General features: G+C 41.7%; 2 protein-coding genes across 2 annotated transcripts in view; both read left to right on the plus strand.

Annotated features, from left to right (window-relative positions):
* The first annotated feature begins 200 nt into the window (after positions 1-200).
* On the plus strand, positions 201-1,415 carry mblac1 (metallo-beta-lactamase domain containing 1). The gene is made up of 2 exons (XM_020472661.2): positions 201-747; positions 945-1,415. The coding sequence occupies exons 1-2, from the start codon at positions 316-318 to the stop codon at positions 1,203-1,205; spliced, it is 693 nt and encodes a 230-aa protein (XP_020328250.1). The 5' UTR covers positions 201-315; the 3' UTR covers positions 1,206-1,415.
* A 17,405-nt stretch (positions 1,416-18,820) lies between these two features.
* LOC116354060 (IgGFc-binding protein) overlaps positions 18,821-22,162 on the plus strand; it is a 118,883-nt gene continuing 115,541 nt past the window's right edge. Inside the window, exons 1-2 of the mRNA XM_031793078.1 lie at positions 18,821-18,912; positions 19,861-19,886. Coding sequence (XP_031648938.1) covers positions 18,839-18,912; positions 19,861-19,886 — 100 coding nt within the window. The 5' untranslated portion in view covers positions 18,821-18,838. The remainder of the gene's footprint in view (positions 18,913-19,860; positions 19,887-22,162) is intronic.

A 22,162-nucleotide genomic window follows, 5' to 3' on the forward strand; every position in this document is an offset into this window, starting at 1 on the left:
AACCTGCCATAATTTAGGCTAGGCAGATATAGGTTCAGAGTGTTAAGGGTAGCCATGGTGCAAAGTTGCGTTACGCCAGCTGGCCTTACACAATGTAATAGACGCTGCCGTCCAACAGATGGCGACAAGGCACTTTGCTGTGACAGCTAAACATATTTCCAAACGACAAAATTACACTTGTTCTTCTTGCCATACCGTACAACTGGTACAAGCTGTCAACAACGTGTGTGGTTGTTAGATACATGTATTGATACTTGTAGTTAATCGATAAAAAAACGGATTCTATAGCTAGCAAACATCTATTATTGAGCAGAGATGGAAGCGACTGAAACAAATTATGCATGTAACAGTAGTGAGTTTAGAAGAAGCGAGTTATCAGACACAGAACTCGAGATTGTGGGACAACCCTACTCCATCTCGGTGCTCAAAGTAGGCTATTGTCTGTCCGAACAGGACGGTTCTTTTCGAGCAGACGGGACTATCACTCTTCTAACGGGACCTAGAACTATTCTAGTAGACACCGGAGGACCGTGGGACCGGGACTTTCTAGTGAAACGGCTGAAGGATAAGCGATTAGACCCGGGTGATATCAGCTTGGTGGTGGGGACACATGGCCACTCCGACCATGTTGGTAATCTGGGGTTGTTTCCAGGGGCAACAATAGTTGTGGGGTGTGACATCAGTGAGGGGGATAGGTACCTTCCTAACCAGCTGTCTGAGGGGCAACCCTATCCTATTGATGAACATGTGAGTCTGAAACTCTTCCTTTTTTCCAACCCAACTCAGTGTAATCATATTCAATAGTGTGTTTGTGTGTGTGTAACAGCCATATTCAATGATTTTCCATTCATATTCACCAGCACTTTACAGTGCATCATGTTATAATAGGTACTGCCTACCACTGTACTCTGAACCTCATTGCAATACATTAATTTCTCCACCAGGTGTCAATAGTACCCACTCCAGGCCACACAGGGCGTGATGTGAGCCTTCTTGTGAAGGGAACCACAATGGGCACGGTGCTTGTTGCCGGGGACCTATTTGAGCATTGCACTGATGACGACCGTTGGAGAGAATTGAGTGAGAATCCTGCAGTTCAGGAGGCCAGCCGACAAGAGGCGCTACGCACCTCTGATGTCATCATCCCGGGACACGGGTTGCCGTTCAGGATCCACAGGGAGGAGGTGGATGGACGCTCCGGGTAGAAACTGCCCTGTTAGGCCCTTAGGCACAGATCAGTTTTAGCCTTCCTCTCTCTAACCGTAGCAATGTGGGGGAAGAAGTGCAAAACCTTAGATCAGTGGTTAAATGTAACCACTGATGTGTACAGTGCATTCGGAAAGTATTCAGACCCCTTCCCTTTTTCCACATTTTGTTACGTTACAGCTTTATTATAAAATGTATTTAAAAAATATATATCTCATCAATCTACACGCAATACCCCATAATGACATCACGATACCCCATAATGACATCACGATACCCCATAATGACATCACGATACCCCATAATGACATCACGATACCCCATAATGACATCACGATACCCCATAATGACATCACGATACCCCATAATGACATCACGATACCCCATAATGACATCACGATACCCCATAATGACATCACGATACCCCATAATGACATCACGATACCCCATAATGACATCACGATACCCCATAATGACATCACGATACCCCATAATGACATCACGATACCCCATAATGACATCACGATACCCCATAATGACATCACGATACCCCATAATGACATCACGATACCCCATAATGACATCACGATACCCCATAATGACATCACGATACCCCATAATGACATCACGATACCCCATAATGACATCACGATACCCCATAATGACATCACGATACCCCATAATGACATCACGATACCCCATAATGACATCACGATACCCCATAATGACATCACGATACCCCATAATGACATCACGATACCCCATAATGACATCACGATACCCCATAATGACATCACGATACCCCATAATGACATCACGATACCCCATAATGACATCACGATACCCCATAATGACATCACGATACCCCATAATGACATCACGATACCCCATAATGACATCACGATACCCCATAATGACATCACGATACCCCATAATGACATCACGATACCCCATAATGACATCACGATACCCCATAATGACATCACGATACCCCATAATGACATCACGATACCCCAAAATGACATCACGATACCCCATAATGACATCACGATACCCCATAATGACATCACGATACCCCAAAATGACATCACGATACCCCATAATGACATCACGATACCCCATAATGACATCACGATACCCCAAAATGACATCACGATACCCCAAAATGACATCACGATACCCCATAATGACATCACGATACCCCATAATGACAAAGCAAAAAAAGGTTTTTAGACATTTTAGCAAATTGTTTGTAGAGCTCTGTGACAGGATTGTGTCGAGGCACAAATCTGGGGAAGGGTACAAAAACATTTCTGCTGCATTAAAGGTCCGCAAGAACACAGTGGCCTCCGTCATTCTTAAATGGAAGAAGTTTGGTACCACCAAGACTTCCTAGAGCTGGCCGCCTTGCCAAACTGAGCAATCTGGGGAGAAGGGCCGTGGTCAGGGTGGTGACCAAGAACCCAATTGTCACTCTGACAGAGCTCCAGTTCCTCTGTGTAGATGAGAGAACCTTCAGAGAACTTTCAGGCAATTATGGTAGAGTGGCCAGACAGAAGCCACTCCCCAGTAAAAGTCACATGACAGCCCGCTTGGAATTTGCCCAAAGGCACCTAAATGACTCTCAGACCATGTGAAACAAGATTCTCTGGTCTGATGAAACCAAGATTTAACTATTTGCCCTGAATGCCAAGCATCATGTCTGGATGAAACCTGGCACCATTCCTACAGTGAAGCATGGTGGAGGCAGCATCATGCTGTGGGGATGTATTTCAGGCACTGGGAGACTAGTCAGGATTGAGGGTGAACAGAGCAAAGTGCATAGAGATCCTTGATGAAAACCTGCTCCAGACCGCTCAGGACCTCAGACTGGGGCGATGGTTCACCTTCCAATAGGACAATGACCCTAAGCACACAGCCAAGACAATGCAGGACATGTCTCTGAATGTTCTTGAGTGGCCGAGCCAGAGCCCGGACTTGAACCTGAGTAAAGGGTCTGAATACTTACAGTACAAATCAGAAGTTTGGACACACCTACTCATTCAAGGGTTTTTCTTTATTTTTTACAATTTTTTACATTTTAGAATAATAGTGAAGACATCAAAACTATGAAATAACACATGGAATCATGTAGTAACCAAAAAACTGTTAAACAAATCCAAATATGTTTTATATTTCAGATTCTTCGAAGTAGCCACCCTTTGGCTTGATGACAGCTTTGCACACTCTTGGGATTCTCTCAACTAGCTTCATGAGGTAGTCACCTGGAAGGCATTTCAATTAATAAGTGTGCCTTGTTAAAAGTTCATTTGTAGAATTTCTTTCCTTAAAAACTTTTGTGACTAGGGGGCAGTATTTTCATTTTTGGGGGGAAAAAAATGTTCCCGTAGTAAACGGGATATTTTGTCAGGACAAGATGCTAGAATATGCATATAATTGACAGCTTAGGATAGAAAACACTCTAAAGTTTCCAAAACTGTAAAAATATTGTCTGTGAGTATAACAGAACTGATGTTGCAGGCGAAAACCTGAGGAAAATCCAATCCGGAAGTGCCTCATGTTTTGAAAGCGCTGCGTTCCAATGTGTCCCTATTGAGCAGTGAATGGGCTATCAACCAGATTACTCTTTCTCCGTATTCCCGACGGTGTCTACAGCATTGTGACATAGTTTTACGCATTTATGTTAAAGAATATCCGTAGGCGGCTACATTGCGCAAGTAGTCACCTGATGCTCCCAGAGAGATTCTTGCGTAAAACAAAGAGGTAGCCATTACTCCAATCGGTCCTACTGAAAAACGAATTGTCCCGATGGATATATTATCAAATAGATATTTGAAAAACATCTTGAGGATTGAGTATAAACAACGTTTGCCATGTTTCTGTCGATATTATGGAGCTAATTTTGAATATATTTCTGCGTTTTCGTGACTGCAATTTCCGTACAATTTCTCAGCCAAACGCAAAGAACAAACGGAGCTATTTCGCCTACAAAAATAATATTTTGGGAAAAAAGGAACATTTGCTATCTAACTGGGAGTCTCGTGAGTGAAAACATCCGAAGCTCATCAAAGGTAAAGATTTAATTTGATTGCTTTTCTGATTTCCGTGACCAAGTTACCTGTTGCTAGCTGGACAAAATGCTATGCTAGGCTATAGATAAACTTACACAAATGCTTGTCTAGCTTTGGCTGTAAAGCATATTGTGAAAATCTGAGATGACAGGGTGATTAACAAAAGGCTAAGCTGTATTCCAATATATTTCACTTGTGATTTTCATGAATAGGAATATTTTCTAGGAATATTTATGTCCGTTGCGTTATGCTAATTAGTGTCAGTCGATGATTACGCTCCCTCATGCGGGATGGGGAGTCACTAGAGTTAAATACTTAACCTAAGTCTACCATAATTAAAACTTATTCTTGCTAACTTTATAACCTTATTCAACAACAAAATATAATAATACTATTATATCAATTACACAGCCTTGTTGTGTTACTCTTCTCACAAAAATATAATTTGCATACAACAGCTAGGGAAAATAAAACTGAGCTAGGTTACTAAACATTACTTAAGCCAAAATAGTAATCAGTATTACAAATGACCTTCAATTCATTATCCCAATGGCTTTCCCATGAGGCTGATCAAACCACAATGGAAAGTCGTGATAGAGGTCATAGGTCATACAAACCCTTCAAAGAAGTGTTTCTTACTATATTAGACAAATTAAAGAAAAACCGTCTAACATTTTCTACATGTTGTATCCCAGGTTCCCAGAACATTCCTTTATCAAAATAATTAACTTTTTAAATTAGAACTCAGAAAATAAAACTTAGAAAATGTCATGTGTGTGCGTGCCCCTTTAAGATATTGTGGCACTAAGACAAATGGAAATCTCACCAAACCCAAAGGAAATAGAACACACCAATCCAAACATAGTAATTAAAAAATATCAACAAATAGTTGTACACTTTTTGTTGTGTGTGGGTATTTGCAAACCCTAGGTTAAAAACAAACAAAACATTTCCAGGCTTTTTCAATTTGGTTGTTTTTATGCCTCTATCTCACGCACTCTCCCCAAGATTATATCGCCAGGAAACATTCCAAGGAGAGAGAGAACAACTGATGCCCCTGAGATAAATGTCTATGTATCCGTGGAAGAGCTCCAGGTGGTATCCAATTTTAAGTACCACGGCAGCATATTCTTCCTCACATTTATCTTGACCAATGCTTTATAAGAATTTAATCCAGTCCATTCTAAGTCAATTTTTAGTACGTTTAGAATTTAACCCCAAACTAATGAATACAGATTACGGACCTTATCTTGCAGCTGAGAATTCAATGTAGGTTGGATCTTGTCACCATTTCTGTGGTGTACCAGTTCGCCACCGGCCTGTAAAGAACCCTCAGAATGGGGCCAAGTCTACCCGTGTACGGTTTTCGGCACTCCCATAGGACAACAGAAACAGGTATTGAGATCCGGCTCGAAGGACCAAGTTGTCACGAGAATTTTCAATACTATAGCTTTGACCAATTCTCCTTAGGTTGTAAAGCTAGGGTTAATAAGAATTAGGCAAAGACTCAGATTCTGCAAAAGGTTTGTTGTAGATTATTCATGAGAGCTCTCCAAAGTCAACCAAAATTTGAAGTCTTTATAACCCCCTCTACGCACACACACACACACACACACACACACACACACACACACACACACACACACACACACACACACACACAGGTTTATCACTTTTCTACCAGCCTTGGAAGTTTCTCGCCGTTCTCTCCTCTCCTCCCTAGATTAGAGAGGCCTTGGAAGTGATAAACAACAGGCCCTCCTGTTGTCAGCTTTTTCAGAGTTATCATGGGTAGTCTACCAGCCTCTGTTTTCTCCCTCTTACACACACACACATACATTATTAGAATTATAGTATTATATGTTTCAGGGTAGAATTCTTTAGTCATTACATTAAACCGTCTCCTCCCTTTACTACTATTACTACTTTTACTACTGTCATGACGTTGCCCTCTTTGGGTACAGCAAGCCCCATCCCCCTCTCCCTGTCTCCTACACACAGGCTGCTGTGGTCAGAGAGAGGTCGTAAATTCCTGGAGGAGATTATCTCCTCATGGCCACAGTATAGAGACAGAGTGAATTTTCATAGAGAACAAAGGAATTTCTTCCACCTCACAGAACTTGAGGTCTGAACAACATTTATGTTCTGGAGAAGGTATAAAAGTTTGGTGTAGAATCCAGCTAAGAACTGGTCTGTTTGGTACAATTTTGTGACACTCATGGGAGACAATACGGTCACATTACCATAACGCTGTTTATATAATAGCCTCAGATATGAGGTGTACATCTAATTGTTGTATAAGATGAATGAGTGAAGATGATACTGTTTGTAAAATTGTGTAATGTGATTTAGCGGGATCATTTTCGTTTTCATCTTTGAATTGCAGAGCGCCAAATTCAAATTAAATTACAAAAAATATTTAATATTCATGAAATGACAAGTGCAATTTTTCAAAACACAGCTTAGCTTGTTGTTAATCCACTTGGCGTGTCAGATTTCAAAAAAGTTTTACAGCTAAAGCAAACCAAGCGTTTATGTAAGGACATCTCTCTCAGCAGACAAAACATTACAAACAGCTAGCAGCAAAGTAGATTGGTCACGAAAGTCAGAAAAGCAATAAAATGAATCGCTTACCTTTGATGATCATCGGATGTTTGCACTCACGAGACTCCCAGTTACACAATAAATGTTCCTTGTGTTCCATAAAGATTTTTTTAATATCCAAAATACCTCCATTTGGTTGGCGCGTTTTGTTCAGAAATCCACATGCTCGAGCGTTCACGACGGGGCAGATGAAAATTCCAAATAGTATCCTTAAAGTTTGTAGAAACATGTCAAACGTTTTTTTATAATCAATCCTCAGGTTGTTTATACAATAAATAATCGATAATATTTCAACCGGACCATATCTTTTTCAATAGGAGAGAGAGAGAAAATGTCTGCTCCAAGCTGTTGCGCATGCAAAACTCTGCTGGCACCCAACCACCCACTGACGCGATGTGATCGTTCTCGCTCATTTTTCAGAATAAAAGGCTGAAACTATGTCTGAAGACTGTTCACACCATGTGGAAGCCATAGAGAAAGGAATCTGGTTGATATCCTTTTAAATGGAGGGAAGGCATGCAATGAAACAGGGAGCTTTCAAAATAAGAGGCACTTCCTAGTTGGATTTTCCTCAGGTTTTCGCCTACAATATCAGTTCTGTTATACTCACAGACAATATTTTGATAGTTTTGGAAACTTTAGAGTGTTTTCTATCCTAATCTGACAGTTATATGCATATTCTAGCTTCTGGGCCTGAGAAATAGGCCGTTTCATTTGGGTACGTTTTTCATCCAAACATCAAAATACTACGCTCAACAGGTTAATGAAGGAAACTCCAATTCCCTTTTGAGTTTAACTAAATCTGAGGACCGCCCATGAGCCCAGTTCGGACCTGGCGTCATAAGACAGCCTTTTTCTGCTCTCCCGAATAAAACCCCCACTTTGAGAATTTCTCAACAGACCATGTTTCCCTCAATTACGAGAGGACAAAGGTTGCAGACCAGCTTACATTGATAACGAGAGGGCCAAGGTTTGAGTAGATGGCTGAATCTTTTAACCATACCACGTGGTTAAACTCTTAGACTATCGATACCGACAGAATAAGAACAAGTCTTTGATATTAATTACTAGTCTGCAGCTAGGAATTCGGTATCATTGAACGCGAAGACCGACAACCGCTGAAACATCTATCCATAACAACATGAATGAATGTCACTCTGAACTATCCATTCTAACCACTACAGAGAGGGCGGACAAACTGTCCAATAGAAACAAACTTTTCAACAGAGACCCCGATGACACACTGAGCATAAATATATATATTGATTGCAATTGTTCCCGAATGAGTGAGCGTTCATGTGCAAAGGATTAGTATTTCAATTGTATAATTATCAACTGTGTCTTATCTCATTCGACCCCCACTTCCCTTTTGTACACCAAGCCGCGATGCCGGTTTATCCCACTTGGGAAACTCCGTTGTCATTTCCTTGTAACAATCTACTGTTTGTTTATGCATTTCTGTGAATTACTTAGTTAGTAAATAAATTATTTAAGACAATTGATGTATGGATGACTTTACAACGTTTGGTATGAGACTAACTTGAGGTAAATAATAATTCATTAATTCGAAGACTAATTGATCAGATACAAAAATATCTGAAGAGTTATATTAGGAAAATTATAACTTTGTAATCTTGAATATTTTCCTTGGTGCCCCGACTTCCTAGTAAATTGCCTGATTAGTTAATTACAGAGAATCTTTGATAAAAACTCTTCAGTTAAAGTCTTCAGTTAATGATAGTAAAGACACGACACTACTATTACTACTTTTACTATTACTACTATTACTACTATTATTATTACTATTAGTACTACTACTACTTTTACTACTGGTATTACTACTACTATTACTACTATTACTACTTTTACTATTACTAATATTATTACTATTATTATTACTATTATTACTACTATTAGTACTACTACTACTTTTACTACTGGTATTACTACTATTACTACTACTACTACTATTACTACTACAACTTTTACTACTATTACTACTACTACTTTTACTACTATTACTACTACTACTTTTACTACTACTACTACTACTATTACTACTACTACTACTTTTACTATTACTACTATTACTACTACTTTTACGACTATTACTACTATTACTGCTATTACTACTACTTTTACTACTACTATTACTACTATTACTACTTTTACTATTACTACAATTACTACTGCTATTACTACTATTACTACTTTTACATCTATTACTACTTTTACTACTACAACTTTTACTACTATTACTACTTTTGCTACTATTACTACTACTACTTTTACTACTACTACTATTACTACTACTACTTTTACTATTACTACTATTACTACTACTTTTACGACTATTACTACTATTACTGCTATTACTACTATTACTACTACTACTTTTACTATTACTACTATTACTACGTTTACTGCTATTACTACTAGCTAGGCAAGTCGTTGTATTTTAAGTCTTGAAATCAAAGCTAAGATGTTTTTTGGTTGGAATTGCAGTATGTATTTAGTTTGAGAATTTAGACATGAGCTAGAAACTTTGACAGACTGGTTTCGCTTCGTCTCGTGACTATAAACACACACAGCCATGATACAAATGTCACAACACCTGGCCTCATGTACTTTTGGTTAATTCAAGTTGGGTCATTAAGTTATTAATAAATATACCTTGTGTCCTATCTGCCATCACCTTTACTGTCCCACATGCATTACCTAACCAAACCACACCCAGTCTCTAGTTCCAATTTCATAGAGCTGGAGTATCTACCTGTACAAAGATCACTGCACCACATCAACAACGACCTTCAACAAAGATAATAGGGTGCTATTTGGGTAGCAGTACTGGTCAAAAGTAGTGCACCATAAAGCGAATAGGGTGCTATTTGGCTTTACATCCATAAACAGTGTTTTCCTGTGTTGCGAAGACGAGAGGGTGGTTAAAACACTGCTGTTCACGCTCCCAGGTGATATCTGGATGCCTGATGAAGACCAAAGGGTGGAAACGTGTCGATAAGATCACCTGGGAGCGTGCAGCGTTTTCCTTTTTATTTTTCAAGAGTTCACTGAGTACTACAACTACAAAAAAAAGTACCTGGATGTGCATTTGTTCTTCAGCTTCTGGTGACTAACGTAAATGTGCAGATATGTCAGGTGTTTAAAAGTGGCCATAAAGAGTGACATTTGACAGTTTGTGTCTGTTACCATGGTACAATGTTATTACATATTGTAGTGACCTTAACTAATTGATGTCACCAGGCAGGCCAAAACAGGCAAACATTTCAGACAGCTACACCAACTTCATAGTGTAGAAATATACACTCAGTGGCCATTTTATTAGGTACACCCATCTAGCACTGGGACCCCTGTTTGCCTCCAGAACAGCCTGAATTATTTGGGGCGTGGAAGGCAGGATAGGATGAGTCCATGGACTAATGCTGCTTACGCCAAATCTTGCCTCAGTATGACGCAACAGGAACCAGGATTTGCCAGACCAGCAATGTTTTTCCACTCTTCAATGGTCTAGTGTTGGTGATCTGGAGCCGCTTTTTCTTGTTTTTAGCTGATAGGAGTGGAGCCCGATGTGGTCCACAGGAGGTTGGTGGCACCTTAATTGGGGAGGACGGGCTTGTGGTAATGGCTGAAGCGGAAAAGTGGAACGGTATCAAATGCATCAAACACATGGCTTCCATGTTTCACAATCTCTGGCAGCGAGGAGACTGAACCCTCACCAGGCGAGGTGGGCTACGTTCTTTACCCGTTTTGTTTTCAGCCTATCCTACAGACCAGGTTCCCAGAACGCTAAGGCAGACGCACTATCCCGGATATATGACACAGAGGAGCGGTCCATGGATCACACTCCCCTACTTCCAGCCTCTTGCCTGGTGGCACCGGTGGTGTGGGAGCTGGACGCGGACATTGAGCGGGCGTCACGTGCAGAGCCCACTCCTCCCCAGTGTCCAGCTGGGCGCCTGTATGTTCCGTCTGCTGTCCGTGACCGTTTGATCTATTGGGCCCACACGTCACCCTCCTCTGGTCACCCTGGCATCGGTCTGATGGTGCGTTGCCTTAGTGGGAAGTGCTAGTGGCCCATCTTGGCCAAGGACGTGAGGGATTATGTTTCCTCCTGCTCGGTGTGAGCCCAGTGCAAGGCTCCCAGGCACCTGCCCAGAGGGAAATTACAACCCCTTCCCGTTCCACAACGGCCGTGGTCACACTTCCTGACGGATCTTCCTCCCTCACAGGGCAACACCACGATCCTGGTCGTTGTGGATTGGTTTTCTAAATCCTGCCGTCTCCTCCCTTTGCCCGGTCTCCCTACGGCCCTACAGACTGCGGAGGCCCTGTTCACTCATGTCTTCCGGCACTACGGGTGCCTGAGGACATAGTCTCTGATCGAGGTCCCCAGTTCACATCCAGGGTCTGGAGAGTGTTCATGGAACATCTGGGGTCTCGGTCAGCCTCACCTCAGGTTTTCACCCCGAGAGTAACGGGCAGGTGGAGAGAGTAAACCAAGATGTGGGTAGGTGTCTGAGGTCATATTGCCAGGACCGGCCGGGGGAGTGGGCGGCGTTCATCCCCTGGGCAGAGATGGCCCAAAACTCACTCCGCCACTCATCCACTAACCTCTCTCCTTTCCAGTGTATACTGGGGTATCAGCCGGTTCTGGCATCGTGGCATCAGAGCCAGATCGAAGCTCTTGCGGTGGACGAATGGTTCAATCGCTCGGAGGAGACCTGGGACGCCGCCCATGTGTACCTACAATGGGCTATGAGGCGGCAAAGAGAGGGCGCTGACCGCCACCACAGCGACCGGGTCTGGCTCTCAACCCAAAACCTGCCCCTCCGCCTGCCCTGCCGGAAGCTGGGTCCGCGGTTTGTGGGGCCATTTAAAGTCCTGAGGAGGGTGAACGAGGTATGCTACAGGTTACAGCTTCCCCCAGATTATCGTATTAATCCCTCGTTCCATGTGTCTCTCCTCAGGCCGGTGGTGGCTGGTCCACTCCAGTAATCTAAGGTGCGGGAGGTTCCCCCGCCCCCTCTGGACATCGAGGGGGCCCCAGCGTATGCTGTTCGAGCCATACTGGACTCGAGGCGTCGGGCAAGGGGCCCTCAGTAACTCGTGGAGTGGGAGGGGTACGGTCCGGAGGAGAGATGCTGGGTGCCGGTGGAGGATGTCCTGGACCCTTCGTTGCTGCGCCTCGTCCTCCGGGTCGTCCCTGAGATCGGTGTCGGTGCACTGCTGGAGCCGCGCGTCGGTCCCTCTCCTTGTTCTACCACCGATCCACTTTTAATTGTCCATTTGTTTTGTCTTTGTTTTACACACCTGATTTCAATCCCACAATTACTGTTTCATTATTTAACCCTCTGTTCCCCCATGTTTTTTTGTGAGTGATTGTTTATTGTATTTTCGGTCTGTCATGGTGTGCATGTATTTGTTACTTTGTATATTTGACATTTTGAGTAAAAATACGTTGATTACTCATATCTTCTGTCCTGCGCCTGACTCTCTACACCAGCTACACATAGGACCCATTACACATCTGCATTGGACCATTGCACCACGAACCTGCTACAATATCATGAGAGCCCGTGCAACTGAGCAATTTGAATACCTACCCAACATAAACTTAATATTTATTTATGAAATTTTTATTTATCTATATAGGATCACTGTACTTAATTATTGTAAATTACACCAATAATTAAGAAAATACAAATGTAAAAACTTGTTTTTAAATTGCAAATTTCTTTTGATTACATAATTTCCCTTTAGTGTGGGTTTGTGTTAAAACACATGCTAGCTTTACAGAGTTCTCTATACGTATGTGTGTGTGTGTGTGTGTGTATACTGATGGAATGGGTGTGGATGCTAATTGGATTATAAATAAACAGGATAGCTCTATACTGTATGACTCACTGTGTGTGTGTGTGAGTCCAATCACTGTACTGATAGGAGAGTGAAGGTCAAAGGTTATTTCAAGGTTTTGATTTCAGTCACAAAAAAGTTACCAAAGACCAACTATGAGCTCTTTGTCAGAATTTCAGTTAGGATGACGGCTATAACAATGTTGTTCAATTATTATAAGATGAATTTGTTTGCTTTGTAAAATGTATAGTGTTGAAGTTGTGTGTACAGTATTTATTCAAATAGCTGTTCAAATACAAAAGGGACATTTTGATCGTTCCAGGCCTAGCTACATGGTCTGTAACCTGAATTTCTGCATTTATGTGAGAAATCAGCGTATACGCCTAGGTGTTGAATGTACATGTTCCCATGGAGACAGCAACCTTACCTTGGTCTCTCTTGACCTCTTGGTTGGCCAATCCAAGCGGACTATTATTTGTTCAGATGGTGACGAAACATAAATATGTACAAAAAGGCTAAATACCAAAGGCATGCCCAAATGAAACAGTAAAAAACCAACCAGCAGCCTCTCCAAGCTGGCACACTGACTGACGATCCCCTTAACTGGCAGAACCTGATGTGTTGATCAACCAGGTTCAGCAGCTGGACAAGGTGAATAGTGTGGAAGTGTAACTTGGATATTGTGTCTGTCTATCTCCCATCATGAACCTAAGTTACCGTATCCAACGAAAGTCAAACATAAGAAGAGAGAACTGAATAGAACAGGAAAACCTGCGGGGGGACCAAAGTCTTTAATCAAAGTATTTCCAGTACCTTTTTTACACCTTAATATGGCTGTAACTGTTGAATAATTTCTCAGATGTTCCAGACAATCTTACTCCCCATTCCCAAAAGAGGATCAGAGGGGAGAAGGAAATCAATAGAGGGGAACAGTAGTGGTCAGACAGATGAAAAGAGAGGGTAAGAAAGAAAGAAAGACCGATACAGAACAGTTTACAGAGAGACAGAGTTGTTTAGTTTATTAGGTTCTCCATTAGCTACTGTACATGCAGCAGCTACTCTTCCTGGGGTCCATTAGCTACTGTACATGCAGCAGCTACTCTTCCTGGGGTCCATTAGCTACTGTACATGCAGCAGCTACTCTTCCTGGGGTCCATTAGCTACTGTACATGCAGCAGCTACTCTTCCTGGGGTCCACAAAAAACGTACAAATACATGACAAAGTACAGAACAGTAATAGACAACATAAGATATTACATTAAAATTAAATAGGAGTAATATTTAGGAAAGACATAGAGACAACAAAAATACTATTTACACACTATTCATATACTGTTTTCATATTGTTTTATAGAGTACAGTTAAATAAGAGCTTTAGAAAGAGGAGAGGCACTGTGATGCAATGTGTTTTTTTTATCTGTTTTCTCAAGCTAAACCTGAGTAACCTCTGGTGACAGAGCATTCCACGATGATATGACTCTATACATAACTGAGTAACCGCTGGTGACAGAGCATTCCACCATGACATGGCTCTATACATAACTGAGTAACCTCTGGTGACAGAGCATTCCACAATGACATGGCTCTATACATAACTGAGTAACCTCTGGTGACAGAGCATTCCACCATGACATGGCTCTATACATAACTGAGTAAACTCTGGTGACAGAGCATTCCACCATGACATGGCTCTATACATAACTGAGCGACACATTAAATCTGTTTTTGGTTTGGGTATCCGTGAGGTATAGTGGCGTGTCTGGTGAGGTATGTATGTCTGTTTGAAGTGTATGCAAATAGATTATACACGTGGTTAGTCATTTTCAACGCAGAAATAAGACGAGAAGAGAAGTAGTCCATTTCTCCTCAACCCTCAACCATGAAAGACTATCATGTTGTTGATGTTAGTTCTGTGTTTGTAGTTCAGGGCAAAGCGTTCTGCTTTGTTATGAGTCAGCTGCAGCTTTTCTAGGTCTGTCTTTGCTGCACCTGACCATATTACTGTAATCAAGATGGGACAAGAAAAAAGCCTGAACAACATCCCGAGCCGACTAGGTGCAACCCTAATGGCTGGTTCTGGATAAGAGCGTCCGCTAAATGACGAACATGTACATGTAACTAGTACAGTTGATTTTTGTGTCACAGCATATTTTTATAACAGACATACCTCTCCCCATCTTCACAACTATTTTGTCCATACGACTTGAACATGATTACTGACCATCCAATGTAACTCCTATTAGTTCAGCTTCTTTAACTTGTTCAATAGTCACACCCTTTATACACAACGCCAGTTGAGGTCTAGGTCTGAGTGAATGGTTCCAAATAGTACACCGTGAGGGAATATGCAGTAGTTCTGCAGATAGGATGGAAAGGTGGCCCGAGTGAAAGGTGACTGATAGCATAGAGAGAGAGAGAGAAGGAGAGGGAGAGAGAGAGAGAGAGAGAGAGAGAGAGAGGGAGAGAGAGAGAGAGGGAGAGAGAGAGAGGGAGAAAGAGAGAGGGGGAGAGAGAGAGAGAGAGAGAGAGAGAGAGAGAGAGAGAGAGAGAGGGAGCGAGAGAAGGAGAGAGAGAGGGAGAGAGAGAGAGAAGGAGAGAGAGGGAGAGAAAGAGAGAGGGAGAGAGAGAGACTGATAGGTGACTGATAGCATAGAGAGAGAGAGAAAGAACATTTCTTCACACAGGGTTGTGGGGTGAGACAGGGATGCAGCTTAAGCCCCACCCTCTTCAACATATATATCATCGAATTGGTGCGGGCACTAGAAAAGTCTGCAGCATCCGGACTCACCCTACTAGAATCCGAAGTCAAATGTCTGCTGTTTGCTGATGATCTGGTGCTTCTGTCACCAACCAAGGAGGGCCTACAGCAGCACCTAGATCTCATGCACAGATACTGTCAGACCTGGGCCCTGACAGTAAATTTCAGTAAGACCAAAATAATGGTGTTCCAAAAAAGTTCCAGTCACCAGGACCACAAATACAAATTCCATCTAGACACTGTTGCCCTGGAGCACACAAAAAACTATACATACCTTGGCCTAAACATCAGCGCCACAGGTAACTTCCACAAAGCTGTGAACGATCTGAGAGACAAGGCAAGAAGGGATATTCTATGCCATCAAAAGGAACATAAATTTCAACATACCAATTAGGATTTGGCAAAAAAATACTTGAATCAGTCATAGAGCCCATTGCCCTTTATGGTTGTGAGGTCTGGGGTCCGCTCACCAACCAAGACTTCACAAAATGGGACAAACACCAAATTGAGACTCTGCACGCAGAATTCTGCAAAAATATCCTCCGTGTACAACGTAGAACACCAAATAATGCATACAGAGCAGAATTAGGCTGATACCCACTAATTATCAAAATCCAGAAAAGAGCCGTTAAATTCTATAACCACGTAAAAGGAAGCGATCTCCAAACCTTCCATAACAAAGCCATCACCTACAGAGAGATGAACCTGGAGAAGAGTCCCCTAAGCAAGCTGGTCCTGGGGCTCTGTTCACAAACACAAACACACCCTACAGAGCCCCAGGACATCAGCACAATTAGACCCAACCAAATCATGAGAAAACAAAAAGATAATTACTTGACACATTGGAAAGAATTAACAAAAAAACAGAGCAAACTAGAATGCTATTTGGCCCTACACATAGAGTACACAGCTGCAGAATACCTGACCACTGTGACTGACCCAAAATTAAGGAAAGCTTTGACTATGTACAGACTCAGTGAGCATAGCCTTGCTATTGAGAAAGGCCGCCATAGGCAGACATGGCTCTCAAGAGAAGACAGGCTATGTGCTCACTGCCCACAAAATGAGGTGGAAACTGAGCTGCACTTCCTAACCTCCTGCCCAATGTATGACCATATTAGAGAGACATATCTCCCTCAGATTACACAGATCCACAAAGAATTTGAAAACAAATCCAATTTTGATGAACTCCCATATCTACTGGGTGAAATTCCACAGTGTGCCATCACAGCAGCAAGATTTGTGACCTGTTGCCATGAGAAAAGGGCAACCAGTGAAGAACACACACCATTGTACATACAACCCATATTTATGCTTATTTATTTTATCTTGTGTCCTTTAACCATTTGTACATTGTTAAAACACTGTATATATATATATATAATATGACATTTGTAATGTCTTTATTGTTTTGGAACTTCTGTATGTGTGATGTTTACTGTTAATTTTTATTGTTTATTTCACTTTATATATTATCTACCTCACTTGCTTTGGCAATGTTAACACATGTTTCCCATGCCAATAAAGCCTTTGAATTGAATTGAATTGAGAGGGAGAGAGAGAGAGACTGATAGGTGACTGATCGCATGATGGGGTTCCAGAGAGAGAGAGAGAGAGAGAGAGAGAGACAGAGAGAGAGAGAGAGAGAGCGTGAGATTGATAGCAGCATGGACAGCACCTCTTTACAACCTCCTATAAAAACCCTTATCATTGGTGCTTCATTTACCAAACTAGTGGTCGGGAACTTGTCAGAGAGTGGGAACAGGGCTGAACCTCTCTGGCCGTACTCTGGAATCTTGTTACATTGATTAGATCTTTGTTTGTTTGTTTGTTTTGTTTATTTGATTTGGAAACCACCCAATAGGCAATATGAATGTTCCAATCACATGTCTGAAAGAAAGCACAGCAGCTGGCAGCTGACATCTGACTGACTGGCAGGATGTTGTTGACTTGACAACAGATTTGTGCTGTTAAGGCTATGTTATTCACTAATAATAAAAATCACAAATCTGTCAAACTGAGGGTGGACAGTCAGAAAAAAATATCTGATATATAGAAACAAAATCCGATTTGGGTTCTTCGGGTGGCTGTCATTGAGATTGTCTATCTGGTTTGAGACGCATTTGATAAGAGGTCGAGACCATAATGACCTGTATAGAAAGTTAAAGCAGAGTGTGACTGTCAATCTCAGCCTAATTATAAAGCACAGAGATGTCAAATCTGGGTCTATTCCAGCCAATAATCATTGTGTCCAATACTCAGTAGTGTAAAGTACTTAAGTAAAAATACTTTGAAGTACTATTTAAGTTGTTTTTTTGCGGTACATTCCTAAAGAAGAGATGTACTTTTTACTCCCTGACACCTAAAAGTACTCGCTACATTTCGAATGCTCAGGCAGGACATGAATATGGTCCAATTCACACACCTATCAATATAACACATTGTCATCCCGACCGCTTCTGATCTGGTGGACTCACTAAACACAAATACTGCATTTGTAAATTATGTCTGAGTGTTGCCCTGTCTGTCTGTAAATTTAAAAAAACAAGAAAGAATTGTGCCGTCTGGTCTGGTTTGCTTCATAGAAGGAATTGTGCCGCCTGGTCTGGTTTGCTTCATAGAAGGAATTGTGCCGTCTGGTCTGGTTTGCTTCATAGAAGGAATTGTGCCGTCTGGTCTGGTTTGCTTAATAGAAGGAATTTGATGTATAGCTTTTACTTTTACTCAAGTATGACATTGAGTACTTTTTACACCACTGTACTTAAGTATATTTAAAATCAGATACTTTTAGACTTTTCCTCAAGTAGTATTTTACTGGGTGATTTTCCCTTTTACTCAGTCATAGAGTCATTTTCTATTAAGGTATCTTTACTTTTACTCAAGTATGCCTAGAGTATTTTTTCCACCACTACTAATACTGGTGTGGTTTTTTCCTAATTAAACTTAGGCCTTAACACTGTTATGTAATGCATTTTAAAACAGATGCAGAACTTTACGAAGCATCTCCACCCATTCTAACTGCACACTGGCGTCAGACAAAAACTCACAAACTGAACACACCCACGCCATATCACTCACTGTTACTTATTCACTCAATGAATTGGTGGTTTTGCAATGTGCAACGCAAGATCATACACATCTTGAGACGTAGGCTAGTGATAGGGTAATAGCATTTATAATACACTCCACTCCCTTCACCCTTCTTTCCCTCCCTCCTCCTATCTTGTTCGACACTTTCGTCCCACCTATAAAAGTACGGGTCTGATCCCTCTCATTGTCCTCATTCCCTGCTAACTGAATGGCTAGCCCGCTAACTCTTAAGTTAGCCATGGGCAAATTAAAAAGCATTTGTGTCCTGCTGTGGATATGTGGGTACAGTGCCCTGGCCACCACAGAAGAAGGGTGAGTTACAGAGACTGAGATATTAATATTGAGCTTCAATTTTACTCAAGATCTGTGATCGGCTTGTTGAATTCATTGGACTTGATTGGTTGAGTAATCAAATGAGTTTGGTCAATTTGAAATGTTTGATTATAATTATATAATAATATTCTACTGTAAAGTATGAATTACAGGTATCAGATATTATAAGGTGTTTAGAGTATTTTATCAATCAAGTTTTACAGAATAATTGGTTTTGTTGCATTTGCCATACTTGACACACACTATTGTAAAGACAGTGTTAATGAACTCACATTTGTCGCTATCAGGGATGATGTGTGTATTTGTAATCTTCTTCTGATGGAGCTGGGTTAAACAGATGTGGCTCTGAAATGCTATCCTTTCAAGTAATTGAATGATTGTAAAGCAACTTCATGAACAATTGTTGTTTAGCTAGCTAGCTAGTCAAATCTTTTTTTATCCATATTAGCAGAGACATGACATCAGTCAAAGTAACTCAAAACAAGACATTTGGTATCAAGACCAAAATAAAAGTAGCAGAAACGACCCACCTACGATTCCCCCCATGGCAGCATCGTGTCATTGTTGCTAGCTATCTGACCATCCAGAATCATAGCAACACATGGACTTCTTCCCCATTGAATTGTGTGCAGCGTTCTTTGTGACGTTGTCAGTTATAATTCATTAATTAAATTAAATGATACGTCATCCACTCGTACGGTATAGACAAAAATCCCTTGCTGCTATTTTATTGCGGCGTTTTTGTGATGTTGTCAGCTAAACGGTCTATAATTCATTTAATTTAATTTACTTCTTAAATCTCTGCTGATATTTTGGATTCTATAGGAATTCATATTCTTCACATAGCATATGGATAGATCCCAGACAGTATATTTTATACAAACAGGGAACCCCATTTAATCTACCTCTTTTTTTTCTTTTACACAGCTATGCAAGATCAGTGAGAGATGCTGGTAAGTTTGCCATATCAAAACACAATTTGTTTTTTCATCTTTTGCCTTGTTGTTAATATTAGCAGAACACTTGATTAAAATATGATGGCCTCTACCACAAGTGATTCAACTGATGATTAGGTGATTAGTTGAATCAGTTGTTTTAGTGTTAGGCTAATTGAATTCAAATCATGTAACCCCACTCTGTGGGTCTACTGTACAGCGTCTGATAGATACAACCGGCAGGTGAGTTCAGTCACATGATCCAGTCATCACAATGTCCTTGGGAACATGATGGTCTTTCTCCATCTCCTCCCCTATACTGTACAACACAAAGACGCTTATCGCTACACAACCTGCTTACACACTGTCAGACGTGCCCGCGCGCACACAGACACACACAGACACACAAAAACACACAGACACTTTCTCGCAGTTATGGTACAAAATAATGCAAGAGGGGACCATAAAGTGGGGCAGCGGTCTAGGGCAGCGGTCTAAGGCATTGCATCTCAGTGCAAGAGGCGACAGCACAGTCCCTGGTTCAAATCCAGGCTCAATCACATCCTGGCCGCGATTGGGAGTCCCATAGGGCGGCGCACAATTGGCCCAGCGTCGTCTGGGTTTGGCCGGGGTAGGCTATCATTGTAAGTAAGAATTTGTTCTTAAACTGACTTGCCTAGTTAAATAAAGGTTAAATAAAAAACTTAAGTAATTGGTTTAGGGTCTGGGTGTTCCATAATCAACAGATTCCAAATGCATTACTGTTGATATGGCAAGAGATAATCAACAGATTCCAAATGCATTACTGTTGATATGGCAAGAGGTAATCAACAGATTCCAAATGCATTACTGTTGATATGGCAAGAGATAATCAACAGATTCTAAATGCATTACTGTTGATATGGCAAGAGATAATCAACAGATTCTAAATGCATTACTGTTGATATGGTAGTCAGCTGTCTTTTGCCAACGTGTTTGCACAATGTCACCTTGGCTGTATAGTAGCCTTGAGGCTACAACACATTTGATATAATGCCATTTACCTATGATGATTTGAGCAGCCAATTGCTCCGTGATATTTGCCTTATTACATCAACAGCATGTCACGTGCAACCAGGGGGAAAAAATCCTAGACCACCTTTACTCCACACACAGAGATGCACACAAAGCTCTCCCCCGCCCTCCATTTGGCAAATCTGACCATAATTCTATTCTCCTGATTCCTGCTTAGAAGCAAAAACTAAAGCAGGAGGTACCAGTGACTCGCTCAATATGAAAGTGGTCAGATGACGGGGATGCTACACTACAGGGATGTTTTGCTAGCACAGACTGGAATATGTTCCGGGATTCATCCAATGGCATTGAGGAATACACCACCTCAGTCACCGGCTTCATCAATAAGTGCATCGATGACGTCGTCCCCACAGTGACTGCACATACATATCCCAACCAGAAGCAGGCATCATCCACATCGAGCTAAAGGCTAGAGCTGCCGCTTTCAAGGCTTATAAGAAATCCCGCTATGATCCCACTCAGACAAACCATCAAACAAGCAAAGCGTCAATACAGGATTAAGATTGAATCCTACTACACCAGCTCTGATGCTCGTCGGATGTGGCAGGGCTTGAAAACTATTATGACTACAAAGGGAAACCCAGACGCGAGCTGCCCAGTGACGCGAGCCTACCAGGCTAAATGCCTTTTATGCTCACTTCGAGGCAAGTAACACTGAAGCATGCACGAGAGCACCAGCTGTTCTGGATGATTGTGTGATACCGCTCTTGGTAGCTGATGTGAACAAAACCTTTAAACAGGTCAACATTCACAAAGCCGCTGGGCCAGACGGATTACCAGGATGTGTACTCAAAGCATGCGCGGACCAAATGGAAAAGGTCTTCACTGACATTTTCAAACTCTCCCTGGCTGAGTCTGTAATACCTACATGTTTCAAACAGACCACCATAGTCCCTGTGCCCAAGGAAGCAAATGTAACCTGCCTAAATTATTACAGCCCCGTGGCACTCTCGTCGGTAGCCATGTAGTGCTTTGAAAGGCTGGTCATGGCCCACATCAACAGCATCCTCCCTGACAGCCTAGACCCACTCCAATTTGCATACCTCCCCAACAGATCCACAGATGACGCAATCTCAATCGCACTCCACACTGCCCTTTCCCACCTGGACAAAAGGAACACCTATGTGAGAATGCTGTTCATTGACTACAGCTCATCGTTCAATACCATAGGGCCCACGAAGCTCATCCCTAAGCTAAGGACACTGGGACTAAACTCCTCC

This window comes from Oncorhynchus kisutch, linkage group LG16, assembly GCF_002021735.2.
Source record: "Oncorhynchus kisutch isolate 150728-3 linkage group LG16, Okis_V2, whole genome shotgun sequence".
Lineage (NCBI taxonomy): Eukaryota > Metazoa > Chordata > Actinopteri > Salmoniformes > Salmonidae > Oncorhynchus > Oncorhynchus kisutch.

Bases quoted from the DNA above. Each gene is read 5' to 3' on its own strand.
- mblac1 (XM_020472661.2), top strand. From the start codon at position 316: ATGGAAGCGACTGAAACAAATTATGCATGTAACAGTAGTGAGTTTAGA. The intron at 748-944 runs GTGAGTCTGAAA...TTTCTCCACCAG, and splicing joins CCTATCCTATTGATGAACAT to GTGTCAATAGTACCCACTCC.